General features: G+C 34.7%; 1 protein-coding gene across 5 annotated transcripts in view; it reads right to left on the bottom strand.

Moving 5' to 3' along the window:
* The window catches only part of MBNL3 (muscleblind like splicing regulator 3), a 96,232-nt gene that overhangs the window by 49,992 nt on the left and 32,624 nt on the right, over positions 1-13,616 (bottom strand). For all 5 annotated transcript variants that reach the window (XM_087829426.1, XM_087829427.1, XM_016197999.2 and 2 more), the window contains one exon: positions 4,135-5,036. In XM_087829426.1, the coding sequence (XP_087685552.1) occupies positions 4,135-4,311 (177 nt within the window). In that variant the 5' untranslated portion in view covers positions 4,312-5,036. The remainder of the gene's footprint in view (positions 1-4,134; positions 5,037-13,616) is intronic.

Here is a 13,616-nt window from a genome sequence, read left to right as displayed (position 1 = left end):
TGCAATACTGCCATTTGAAACAACATGGATGGGCCCTGAGAATATCATGCTAAGCTAACTAAATAAATCAGTCAGAAAGAGTTAAGAACCATATGATTTCACTCAGATGTGGGATATAAAACTGAAAGCAACAAATGTTGTCTCTGTCCATAAGTCTTTCAAGTGGTGTTAAAGTGTCCAGAATAGCATTGTCTTTCACCAAAGATACTTCCTTTTTAAGGTCCATATCATAGAAGTTAGAGATCCTTAAGAAAAATGTTATTTTCCTTGAGTCTAAGGATGACAGGTGCTGCCTTTGTGTCTTTATAGTGCAGCAGACACCTCTGATGGAGCTCAAAAATGGTTCTAAATCTTGCATAATCCAGCAACCCTTGCAATTATGTTGCTAGGAGTCTTCTACTCCTGGTAAGTTTCCCTTAGCAAACAAGGATAAGGTAAATACTCAGTCAAAAATGATCAAATTTTAAACTAGCAAAAATGCTGTGACTAGTGATACTAGTACAGAATATGCTGGTAACTGAGGACAATTTGACCTACAAGGATAGATTCACATTCATAGGCCTATAGAACCAGTTTCACTTGTGAAAATATTATGCTTGTGGTCATCTGAGATGTTTGAAGATATTGTGGGGCTGTTTTACGTGTGTTCCTCACCCAGTTCAAATATTTTAGGAATGTATATAGGTTTACATGACTGTTCTCTGACTATGCCTGCTGTTAAGGCCTTTCCTGAGAACTTTTGTTACAAAACTACCCAAAGTGGTGAGTGGATTGGGAAGATGTGATGGCTGTTGATATGCCATAAAGAAATAATGATAGCGTTTACATTCTTTCTGGAAAACAGATGGCTGATATGACACTGTTTCAGGTATGGAGGGGAAGGTTCAAGATATCCTGACATTGTTGAAGCATAATAGGTGAAGATAACATTCTTGGCTATGAAAATAATCTCAAAGATTTTAGGTAGGTATTTTTAGTGATGAGGTTTTGTTAACTTCCAGGGACATTCAATAAAAATACCCACACAAATCAATGGCAAACTGTAATATCAAGAATTTTGTGCAGAATGAGTTAAGCAATATTTTGGAGGGAAATTTTTAAATAAATTGTGTCAAGTATACTAGGCAATTGAGTAAAAAACAGCTGCATATCAACAAAACAAAATACTCTTTTATGTAGCTGGAAATTAATCTGTGGGCTGCACTCTCTAAAGCTCTATCTGAAGATAGTGTAACCTTCATCAATGAACACTCAACATTCACAATGCACAATTAGCCGTCAAGTTTGCCCCCCTTATTTTCACAATATTCTCTCATTATGAAGTCAGTGTAGGACATTATATTTCTTTTGCCTATTATGAAAGCAAAGAACCATAATCATCTGGTAGATTACCTAGTGTTAAAGGGGTCCTTACAAAAACAAAAGCAGCAGCCTAAAACTCACCAAATGATTGCTTCAGTTATTTAACCACCCATGAAAGAAAAAAAAAAACAGTGAACAGATGCATTTCAAAGGTGTTTCAATTATACAAACTTAAGCGGGGGGGGATGGTGTAGCAAATGCTGCAATAACCATGAGGTGAGTTATTTGTGTATAATAGATATGATAGGAGTACATAGATATGATAGATCAATTACCCTCAACTAATATAAAAGAAGAGATGAGTCTGACGAGTGTCAGAGGGATGGAGGAGGGCGGGTGGGTGGAGGGGGAGAGAGTAACCGAGAGTTTATGTGCATATATGCACAATACAAGGACACGGACAATGGTGGGGAGAGGGACTGGGGAGGGGGAGGGGATGGGGTGGAATGGCTCATTGGGGGGAAAGGGGACATCTCTAATATTTTAAACAAAAATAATTTTTTTTTAAAAAAAAGGAAGAGAAATACAAAGCTTTTGTGAAGATGTGGATCTGTGACAAATGTTTTATCCAAATAGCAAAGGAAATTTTTTGAAAGGCACTGAATATTTGAAACATTAAGGTTTTCATTAAAGTTTGAGAATGTAATGATGATGTAAATCATCTATATCTTGCGTGACTGGTCATCAGGTATTAACATAATGTAAAATTTTTTTAAAACTCTGAATGCAGTGAATAGATAGTATATTTAAATAACTAAATGGCTTATTAATATTTATTGGCCATTATCTATGTAGTTTCTGAATTAAACATTTTTCAAGCTTTAAAAAGTGATAGTGCAGTGTGCATTCTGTTAACAATCACTTTCCATATTACTTTTCCTCAAAATATTTCCTTTATGGCACTCTATTTCCTTTAAGTAGAAGAAGTGATCTGAACTATAACAATGATTAGGAACATCACAGGTCTCCTTCCACTACATGCCTGGGAATACAGACATTACAAAACCTGGAAGGAACTCTATATCAAAGAGTAAACCATAAAAACAGTGATACTTAGCTTGAAGAACTAACATAACACTCAGGCAACTAGGTTTGGGCATATACATTTGAAACATGAGTATGTAGTTTTAAATAAACACTAACTTAACAGAGCTCTTTTGAAGGCTCCTAAAAAATGTTAGCTAATAGTAAGAAAACCTTTCATTTAATTCACTTTTATAGTGATAGATGGTTTTTCATTTTTCTTAATAGAATCTCCACAATAATCATGGAGGATAAGTAGAGAAGAATGCCCATCTGTTAGAGATGAAAGAACTTAAGTTGTGTCAGGTTAAATAGCTAAGGTCAGTAGTGGGTCTGGGATTGTATACCAGATCTCCTGAAAGTAAATATGTAAAGTGCCTAGTGCAGTGCCAGATCCTTTTTATGGACTGGATGAAAGACATATTCTCCTTCCCTCCCCCCACAACTAAACCAGTGCTCTTTCCCCTTCATGGCACTGCCCAGTTCTGCAGCTGTAGATTTAAATAATACACAAAATAATTGTAGGTGAAACTTGAATGATTCTGAAATAAAGAACAGAATAAGCCCTTTAGTCATAATATTTATTGCAAATAAGAGCAATCCAGACATTTTAAATGGTAGGAATTACCATTATATTTATGGTAACAAGTTTCCATTACTAAACTGGAATGGTTTGTAACAAAAACTAGTAACTACAAAATAAGTATAAGTAACTACTTAAGTAGTATATCACTTGATAAATGTTTTCTGAAGAAAAGACCACATGAAGGAATACATCTCTATTAGCCAATGCATAAATAAAAATGTCAATGAGGTAAAATTGGGCATGATGAGTATAAAATAATATCAAGAAATTGGAAAGTTCTTAAATTTACTTCATTCTAACATATTTTGGGGGGAAAACTTTAATGCATCCTAGCAAATCTCTTCTTATTAATTAAACCAGGAATCTATTGCTTTTTTACTTCTATGCTTTAATTTATACATATTTATCCTTAATTTAAGGATAACTATGGGTAAAATATGAAAATCAGTGCATTTTCTTGTTCTACAATCATATATGTTCTATTCTACATAATATCTCATTTATTTTCATATTTTGTTTATTCTCTAGTACATATTATTTGGGTTTGTTGACCTTGGTGATAGGACTTTCCTTATAAAATGTGCTGACAAATCTGAAATTGGTCAAAAAGCAGTTCAGGAAGAAAAAAATGGGTGAACCTAGTTTTATAGTAATATGTTTCAGTTAAACATTCAAAATATAATTTGACTAAGAAACTTCAAAATGCCATCATTTTCTTTCTGGGTAGTGAGATTTTCATCTTATACTCTCTGGATCTGACTTTATTCTCTGAAAGCTGACTGTTCCCTGACAAGTGTATTTTGATAACATAATTCAGTAAAGGACTTCTCTAGGTTATATGAGGATTATGATCACTGTATCCAAAACCTAAATCACATACAAAGAAGTATTGTAAAGCTGAAATTTCTCATTCCTTCAAAAATTCTTGATTTTTTTTTTCTTTAGGTCTATCTCTCTTGATCAGTGACTTTGATGGGGTGAACTTTAGTCTGGCGTAGTTGTACAAACACAAAGTCTACATCCTGTCTTAAAATACAAACAAACAAAAACTTAACTGCTTTCATGCTATTATTAACTTTACCAGTATCAAAGTACACCATATTTCAAAAACTAGAAATCAACACATTTAATTTAAACATTATGCACATTTAGATGAGACTCACCTTTAAAGAATCAAAACAAGCCACCACACGACCATTTTCCACATGGCAATCTCTTGGCGGATGGGCAAACTTGCAGTCTGCATCAGCTCGCGAACAGGTTCCTCTCAGAAATTCTCTACAGACTTCTAGAGTCAGCCAATTGGTATCACGAACCAGGGCAACATTGACAGCAGTCATATTGAAACAAAATTACAATCAAGAACACCCTCTCTAGAACAGTATTAATGCTGTTGTTAAAAGATCAAAAATGAATTCAAGCTATATGTAAAGAGATAACAGGTTGTTTTGGTGAAATGTTTCTTTGTTAGCACTTAGGTTTTCACTTAAGTTGAATTAGGTCTAGTCAAACAAAAAGCCAATCATACAATAAAAATTGTATCAGAATAACTAAAAAACAAATTACAGACCAACTCCTAAGAAAGCAACCATAAAGGTTAAAATATTGAGGCAACCATAAAGGTGAAAATATTGAGTGTTTTATTTTGTTCTTCTGCCAAAGTTACTTCAAATAACTGGTGGACTTTCAAAAAAATTATGTGCTCTCCAGTTGATGTTTTCAATTATTCTGGCAAAAAACATATGCTGTTGGCTGCCCTTCAATTTGTGGAATGGTCTCAGTTCAGGGGGAGAAAAGTTTTTATCCCTATTTCTTGGCTTTAAAGATTAAGATTGGTAAGGATGTTACAACTGGAAAAAATATTTTTGCTTCAAAATCAAGATGAGGGAAATTGACTATGAAAAACTGAGAATCAAAGAAATCAAAAGAATGAACAAATTGCTGTAGATGAACTACACCAGGTTTGGGGTGGAGGTAGGGGTGGTAAGGAGAGAAGTTTATAAAGAGACAACTCTAGAGTGGAATCAAAGCAGCAGAGTTTTCAGAAAAGACACTTCCCAGAAACCTGCAAGAAAAACATAAAAGAAAATTAGCAAATATAATACAATGCTTCTGACTTAAACTCTAGATTTGGACAAGAGATAACTATCTTATTTAAAACAGGAAGCATGTAAATACTGGCAGTGCAACACAATACAATCAGCCATTGTCAATAAAATGGGCATTTCCCAGTGTAGAATTGTGCATAGTAAAAGGAAGCAAATACTTAGATTCACTGTTGCAGTACAAGACTAGGCAACAACCTAATTTTAAAAAGAATGCTTAATTTTGGTTTGGGGGAAGAAATTCATTCTGGGGTCCACTGCACAGAAAGTCTCAGAGCCCATCATAACAGACTCTTGTGCAGTTATGATGCACCTATGTGTCCCAAATTTTTAGAGGCTACCAAATCAGAGAAAGACAAGTACCACATGATCTCACTCATATGTGGAATCTAAGCAACAGAACAGATTGACAAACAAGATAGGACCACAAACATAGAAGCATGGAACAGACTGACAGATCTAAGAGGGAAGGTGGAAGGAGGGTGAGAAGAGATTAACCAAAGAACTTATAAGCATATATGAACAGCCCACGGACACAGACAATAGACAGGTGGGGGCCTGGGGAAGGGGGGAAATGGGGAAAAGGGATAAGGGGGGAATGGGCGACATCTGTAAAACTCTCAACAACAGTAATAATAATAATAATAATAAAAGATCTGTCTTTAAACTGGCCTTACTACATTCTGATTGAAGACTTGATTATCTGCTCTCAAAATCCACAAAACAGGAATTGTTAAGAAAATTTAAGTTGCTCTATGAGTTAACTCTGTGTATGTACTTGAAATGTAATTGTTGCTGGTCATATAAAATGGTCATGACATTTTATGGAGACCCACTGAAAATGAGGTAGGATAGATGCTAATATGTAAAATGTGCTTCATATAAAGAAATCCTTTGGCCCGGCCAGGAGTGGCTCAGCGGTTGAGCGTCGACCTAGGATCCAGGAGATCAGGGTTCGATTCCCGGTCAGGGCACATGCCTGGGTTGTGGGCTCGATCAGTGACTCTCTCATCATTGATGTTTCTATCTCTCTCTCTCTCCTGTACTCTCTCTGAAATCAATAAAGATATATTTAAAAAAAGAAAGAAAGAAAGAAACCCTTTGAAAAGATGCTGGGTTTTTTTCTGTGTATGCTCTATTCGTTATTAGTCTCCATGAAGGGACATTGGAACTTAGAAAAAGGTTTCAGCATATACAAATAAGTGAGATAGAAAGCACTGTTCACTCATACATTAAATAAACATTGTTCAGCTTTAAGGTTTGCAGTTTAACCCAGTGTCAACCAGCAACAAATTCTAGCAATTCAGCTAGATAAGACAGATGAAAGGTTGATTTACTGGGACTATGCCATGAACACATACCAAAATAACAGGGATTTTCTAAGCAAAAGTAAGCTCTGAGTATCAGGCAAATCAACTAATTGTTAACTTTATCAAAAAAGTAGAATTAAAGTTCTTAAGAACATTTCATTTACTTTTTTAAAACAATGTCTTCTATAACCTTATAGAATCTGAATTTTCTATCTGTCTTTTCCACATTCAAGAGGAAGCTCAATATCACCTAATTTTTCAGATGCTGATGGGAAACTAAGTATCTAGAAAATCCATGCAAACTTATTCATTCAAAAGCAAAGCATGTGTTTCTCTGAGTCATTATTTGTGGAAGTCTTTCTCAAATGTATTACTTGTAGCTTTGGCTTCTCAGAAAATATTGAACATAATTTGGCCTCTGGTTGAAGAATTGGGGTCACAAATGTCCTGGGAAGTATTATAGCTCTTCATCTTCAGTGGCAGATGGATATTTGTCACTTCTATCCCTGTGTGGGTTTTTTTACTTTAAAATGTATTTATTTATTTATTTTACATTTTATTTTTCAATTACAGTTTACATTCAAGATTATTTTGTATTAGTTTCCGGTGTACATTGTACTGGTTAGAATTCTACTCTTACTTGCCACAATATCTGCCGCAGTGGACTATCTAGCTCCCTTCTGTAAAACATAATAGCCAATCATGAATGTTGAATAAGAGTTAGTTACTCGGTGAATGATGGGCCTCAGGGAGCAAAGTGCAAGGCTTTCATGCAGAAGGTCTATGACTGCTCTTATTTGTTTAGGGGCCCTTTCACAATATGTTCCATGCAGGACCATGTTCTAGAGGGCTAAGGTTGTCAGGCAAATGACCTCTAGGGGAAAAAAATAAGAAAACAATATATATATAAAAGTAGCCAGATGGGGGAAATGCAACTGAAAACCACAATGTGATACTACTGTACACCCATTAGGATGGTTATAATAAAAAGAGAAATGGGGAAGAAATTTGAGCTGTCATACATTGCTGGTGGGAATGTAAAATAGTGTACCTGCTGTGGCAAACAGTCTGACAGTTCCTCAAAATGTTATTAAACAGTTACCATATGACCTAGCACTTCTATGCCTAGGTACATACCGAAAAGAATTGAAAGCAGGGTCTCAAAGAGATATAGATATTTGTACACTCATGTTCACAGCAGCACTATTCACGATAGTCAAAAGGTAGGAAAAAACCAAGTGTCTCTCAACAGATGAATGGATACACAAAATGTGATATATCCACAAAATGGAATATTATTCCACCATCAAAAGGAATGAAGTGTTGATAGATGCTATAACATGAATGAACCTTGAAAACATTATGCTAAACTGAAGAAGCCAGTCACAAGGGCCACATATTGCATGGTTCAATTTGTATTAAATATCCAGAACAGGCAATCCATAGAGTCAGAAAGCAAATTAGTGGTTGTGAGGGCCTGGGCAAGGGGTATGTGTTGTCCTTTAGGGATGATGAAAATATTCTGGACTTAGATAGTGCTGATGATACCATTCACTACCTTGTACACTTTAAGTGGGTGAATTGGATAGTATGTGTATTATATGTTAATAATGTTATTATATTTTTTAAAAGTCTACAGAGACATGAAAACCAAAAAAAAAAAAAAAAAAAAAAAAAAGCCTCATGAGTGATGAAATTGGCTGCACCAATCTTTCCTAGATTCTCCTTAGACACAAATTCTTCTAATTAGTGCTAAGTTGAATTTCAAGAGTACATTAAGTCCCATACTGTAACTGACTTAGTGTGTAATGAAAAGCACTATAAAGTGTGTATTCTTTAAGTATAAGTTTATACTTAAAGAAAATTTTGACAACTAAATTATATAGGCTGCCTGAACATGTTTAAGAGAAAAATACCTCCCCCAAATATATATATAAATTGCTCAGAATATAAACAGTGAGGGTCTGGAGAAATATTTTTTTCTACAGGGGTCCATGAAATATAGAAACAGATAATAAATAATAAACTTAAATGCTGAACTTTTACAAATGAAAAATGCAAACAGAAAGTGGACTCTGGCCATGCAATTTATGTAAGATAGGGGTAATTGAAGAAGGAATTTTCGTGGTTTTTTTCTTTTAACTCAGCCTGTAACCTCTGCTGGGTCCCTAGCCAAATCCTCAAAACACTTCCTTCAGACTGGAACTATTTTTGGAGCTGGCATAGAAAAAGCTGGATGCAACAACTGAAGGGAGCTGTTGTGACGATGGAAAGAATTTCTCTTGTGCAGCTGTGCTTGTCTGACTCTGTATAAAAGACAGGGAGGGTGTCCATTTTTCCCAGATTTTAAATAAGATCTACTTTTGGAGACAATACAGCTTTATCTTCACTACCTTAAACTTGAGTAATAAGAATACAATTTTGCTTGTTAATGAGTTTTAGTCCTCTAAGGTAGAACATAAACTTGCCATTGCTTAGCATATTTGTACTGACATACTATTTGCAGTTCACAAGTGCTTTTATTTCATTCATCGTTGGAGCTCTAAAAAATGCTCCAAAGCAAGGGTGATAACCGCAAAATACCGATGAACGAAATAAAGCTCATAGAGGTTACTTATCTGAGGTTACAAAGCCTTAAGTGATAGAGCCACAAGTCGAGGCAAGATCCTCTGACTCCAAAATTCATGTTTAAATCCCAGCAGAGAACTGTAATAGAGATCATTTCTTATCTCTTATCTCTCTTTGGAATCTTAAACAAGAAAAGCCACTCATTTTTGTATAGTACTCATGATTCATTCTCAAAATTACATTCATGTTGATTGTATTACCATCTTCATGATATCCCTGAGTTGTGCTGTACCAACATTTATCCATCATCCACTATGTGTGAGGCACTGTTCTAGGAGTTGAGTAAGACTGGTAGGGTCCCTGCTGTCAAGGAACTTCCTTTGCTCTTTTAAATAGAGAAGAAGCCTAAGCCACAGAGAAGCAAAATGATTATGAGTTTTCCTCCATTAATAGACTGTAAATTCCTTGAGGGTACAGATCATGTCTTACTCAGTTTTGTTGGCTCTATCTTCTCATTGGAAGTTAGAGTGTTATAGCATTCCTTAATGCTCTTATTTTGAAAAGTCAAAGATTAAATGGTAATTCAACATTAACCCTTCTGTTGTACCATGCTAAAAAGGAGTTTTGTTAGATGAGCACCTTAGAGGCTGGCAGAGCTTTGGCCACCTCTGCCAGTTTTGAATCTATTAGGCCTTTAAAGTTGAGTATTTCCCCACAATTCTAGCTTTCAAATTGGAATGTTAATACCTGGGATGCTTGATCTGTAGAGCATTCAGTTTCCATAAGGAATAATCTATCCCTGCTCATCTGACAGCAGCAAGATCTTACCTGGGATTTAGACTAAAAAATTGGAATTCCCAAATTATTTCTGCCTACATCTTTGGATAGGAGGTTAATTTTTGAAATGTTTTTGTTCAACAATCGGTGTGATGAAACTGAACTGGGTGTGGCAGTGGAGGAGATTTCACTTTAAGCTATAGGAAGAAACATTTCCAAAGTACTCTTCCTTGAAAATAAAAGTTAATTTTGACTTTTAATTAATGTTCATCTATAAGAATTCTAGATAAGACATAAGAAAAATATAAAAGTTTTTATTTTAAAATTACACACACACTAGATTCATTATTAAGTGTTTTCTTTTTAGAAAGTAGATTATATAATTTTTTAAGGATTCACAACTTTTCTCATGGGCATTTCCTTGGTAAAACAAAGAAATAAACATTTTCTACTGATCTACTAGAAACAGTAACTTGTTCCAGAGCTGTTTGCAAGGCCACCACCAGCAGCTACTTTTGCCCACATTTTCTAATTTTCCTTGTCTCCTCCTTTCTTTTGCTTTCCCTCCACAAACCAGCACAGAACAGAAATATTGCCAATGCCTGGTCAAGAAGATCACAAAAAATACTATTTGGCACCTAAAGGAATATATGAAGAGGCATCTCTTTAAATGTATTTATCAATCTCCTGAATAAACAGTAAAAACAATGTTTTCTTTCTTTCCATTTTAAACTTCCCTTACATCTGTATTACCTTGGAATTTCTTGTGGCCATTTATTTTGGCTCTACGAATATATGACACGCCTGCCACATGCTGCTTGAATTGGCAGGCTAACAAAGTTGAAAAGCTTTCAAGTTTTCATATTTGCTTCAGGTTCTATTTTCCTCACATGTTATGGTGAGTGGTTCACTAATACTCATTCTTGAGGCATATGAGAGGTGCTTAGCATTGCAGATGGAAAGCATGATTTCACAGGCATCCTATGGAAAACTGAGTTTTTTACCAAAAAAAAAAAAAAAACACCAAAAAAAACCCAAAAAACCTGTAAAAATAAGGATATTTTGCCTATGTGCAGAACTTTTTCCTTAAGTTTTTTAAAGCTTAATTGCATTTTCCCACAATACTCCCAAAGTACTAAATTTAATATACCTTTTACAAAAAGCAGATCAGTTATTTCATTTCATAAACCAATTAAAAAGACACATCTCAGTTCATACAAATGGTCATAGAAAAACAAATAGGTGCTACAGTGTCTCTCTCAAACATAGCTTTAGCAATGTATGTGCCTGGTTTTTGTCAAAGAAGTTCATCTTCTTTTAAAGGTTTATCTCTTTTTAAATATTATATAAAGTTATGAGAACTTGCTAACAAATGCCATTTAAATACTTTAATCCAATTTAATATAAGAACAACTTAAAATCTGGATTCTAAACATAGTTGTTATTAAACAATACAGCTTAATTGCTTGCTTGTGCATGGGGCAGAAATCCCAGTGCCGTTAAAAGATTTTCAATCATCCAAAGCTGGATTTAAACTCGAAGACAATGAAAACTTAACATATTTGGCAATTCATGCCTTTTAATGTTCAAGTATTTTAGATGAGTAAAATACAATGTGAATCACAAGACTGATTATATTTAATATATGCTGGGTGATTTTGCTGAATATTAATTCTACAGATACTTATTGGGCATCTAGTATGACCTAGCACTTATCTACGTGCCGGGGATACAAAGGTGAACAAGATAAAATCCTTGTCCTGAGAATCATACAATTGGTTGGTTAGCCATGGGTGAGGATGGGCGAAGGTGAAAATAAACAAATAAATATATCCATCATTCATTTTATTCACTTAACAAATAGTTATTATCATCCCTAAAATTCATGCAAATTCGGCCTGGAAAATATCAAACAATTTTGTGACTGAAAATGTTGAGAGAGGACCAAATGTACCCTGATTTCAAGGACCAAGTAGTTTAATACATCAATGCCAATACTGCTAGTGGACTCAATGGGAGTTTTCTGGGCAAGTAATTTTTCTGGTTAAGTGTACACAGGAGTTCTACCTTTTGTTTCTGAAGTTACTGCTGCTAGAGACATTATTTCACATTTATATCATACACATGACTGAAATATATATATATATATATTGAACAGATGGTTGCTCTAGTAAAGAGTTACAAATAAATTTTTGGGAACACAGACAGTATAGAACCTTAAGTTCTACATGTCCCAACATTCACACAGGCCTTAGAGTATCCTTCCTTAAAGACCTCTAAAATAAGAACTCCATTTTTTCTCTTGATTTTTCAGAGTGGTTTATGCTGAATTGGAAATTATGGACCTTTCTTTATAGAGAAATTTAGAGGACATGTAAAATAAGCTGGCTTTTAAACATAATTTCATCGAATTTTGGAAAAGTACAGTCATTATAAAGTCATCTTCCTGGCCCAGATATAATAGTTCCACTCTACCTCTCAAGGTCAATCTCAATAAGTATCAAAGGAAGCATTACAAAACCCTCAAAGCAGAAGAGATCTGGAAAGAAGATTGGTTAAATTATACTATGAGAAGAAAAAGCAAAACCTTAACCCTGAAAAGTAACAGTCAACTTCAGTAAGAACAACTCTATGAAACCTATCAATTTCAACTTTGATTTGACTCAAAAAATAGGGAAATAACTTATATGACAACTTTTGTATGGTGTGTAATTTAAATCCAGATTTCAGATTTTAAAACGGAGAGTGTGGAAAATCAAGTCCACATCAAATATATATAGTCCAAAAACTCTAAATGAGCTCACAACAGGGTTATCAAAGCCAGTGATGAACAAAGTATCCTTTTGATTTATTTGACTTTGAATGGAGGCCCAGAAAGGTTCATCTACATGGCTAAAATGCCTGAAATTGTTAGTGTATATATGAAGAGCTCAGGATCAAATTTCATCATATCTGATATCTTGGCAATCTGTGTTCAGAATGGGTAAGCAGATTCCCAAAGGTTTAACCCAATTGTCCTGATTTACTTCTTTCATTGTCAACTCATACGTGTTGGAGCTTAATTCCTGGCTATGGTAGCATTTCACAACAGTGAAAACCCAAAGGGCACTCTCAGTAGCTTTGAATCCCTGAGGAAAGTCAGTACCTTGCCTCTGAAATTATAAGGATTTATTGATCCCTATTGGTCTGTGTCTTCCATTAATTTCAATGCAACTGCCTTGACATCCTCTTTCAGTTTCAGAGAAAACTATCTTCTTGGAATACATAGTTTTGTCCCATGTGCTTCTCTAATGTAAGTTACCCAAACTTTGGACTCTGCTTTTCTACCACACTCTACCTGATCCACTATAATTTCTGAAAACTTTTTAGATTCAGACCCAGCTTACTGGCTTATAACAACCTGACCCTCCTGGCCAAAGTGTATTACTAACCAAAACATATATAATCTAGCATATTTCTCCTCATGACCAAATGTTAACAAAGGTTTTGACCTCTTATTTCCTGTTTCTACTTATGAGAGACCACTTCTACTATCCTCTAGTCAGGATAAACATACATATAAAATATTCTATAAAAGTAAGGCCTGAAACCATAAAATTCCTAGAAGAAAACATAGTTAATAAACTACTTTACATCAACATAGTAATATCTGTTTGGATATGTTCTCTCTAGCAAGACAAAAAAAAGCAAAATTAAACAAATGGTCTTCATCAAACTAAAAAGCTTCTGCACACCAAAGAAAACCATCAACAAAATAAAAAGACCACCTATGAAATGGGAAAATATATTTGCAGGTGGTATATAAGTGGTTGATATAAAAAATACAAGGGACTCATACAACTCAATAACAAAAAAATAAACAATCCGATCAAAACATGGGCAGAG

Source organism: Miniopterus natalensis, chromosome X, assembly GCF_054644295.1.
Source record: "Miniopterus natalensis isolate mMinNat1 chromosome X, mMinNat1.hap1, whole genome shotgun sequence".
NCBI lineage: Eukaryota > Metazoa > Chordata > Mammalia > Chiroptera > Miniopteridae > Miniopterus > Miniopterus natalensis.
Note: the sequence above shows the minus strand (reverse complement) of the source record. Positions and strands in the feature narration are given on the sequence as shown.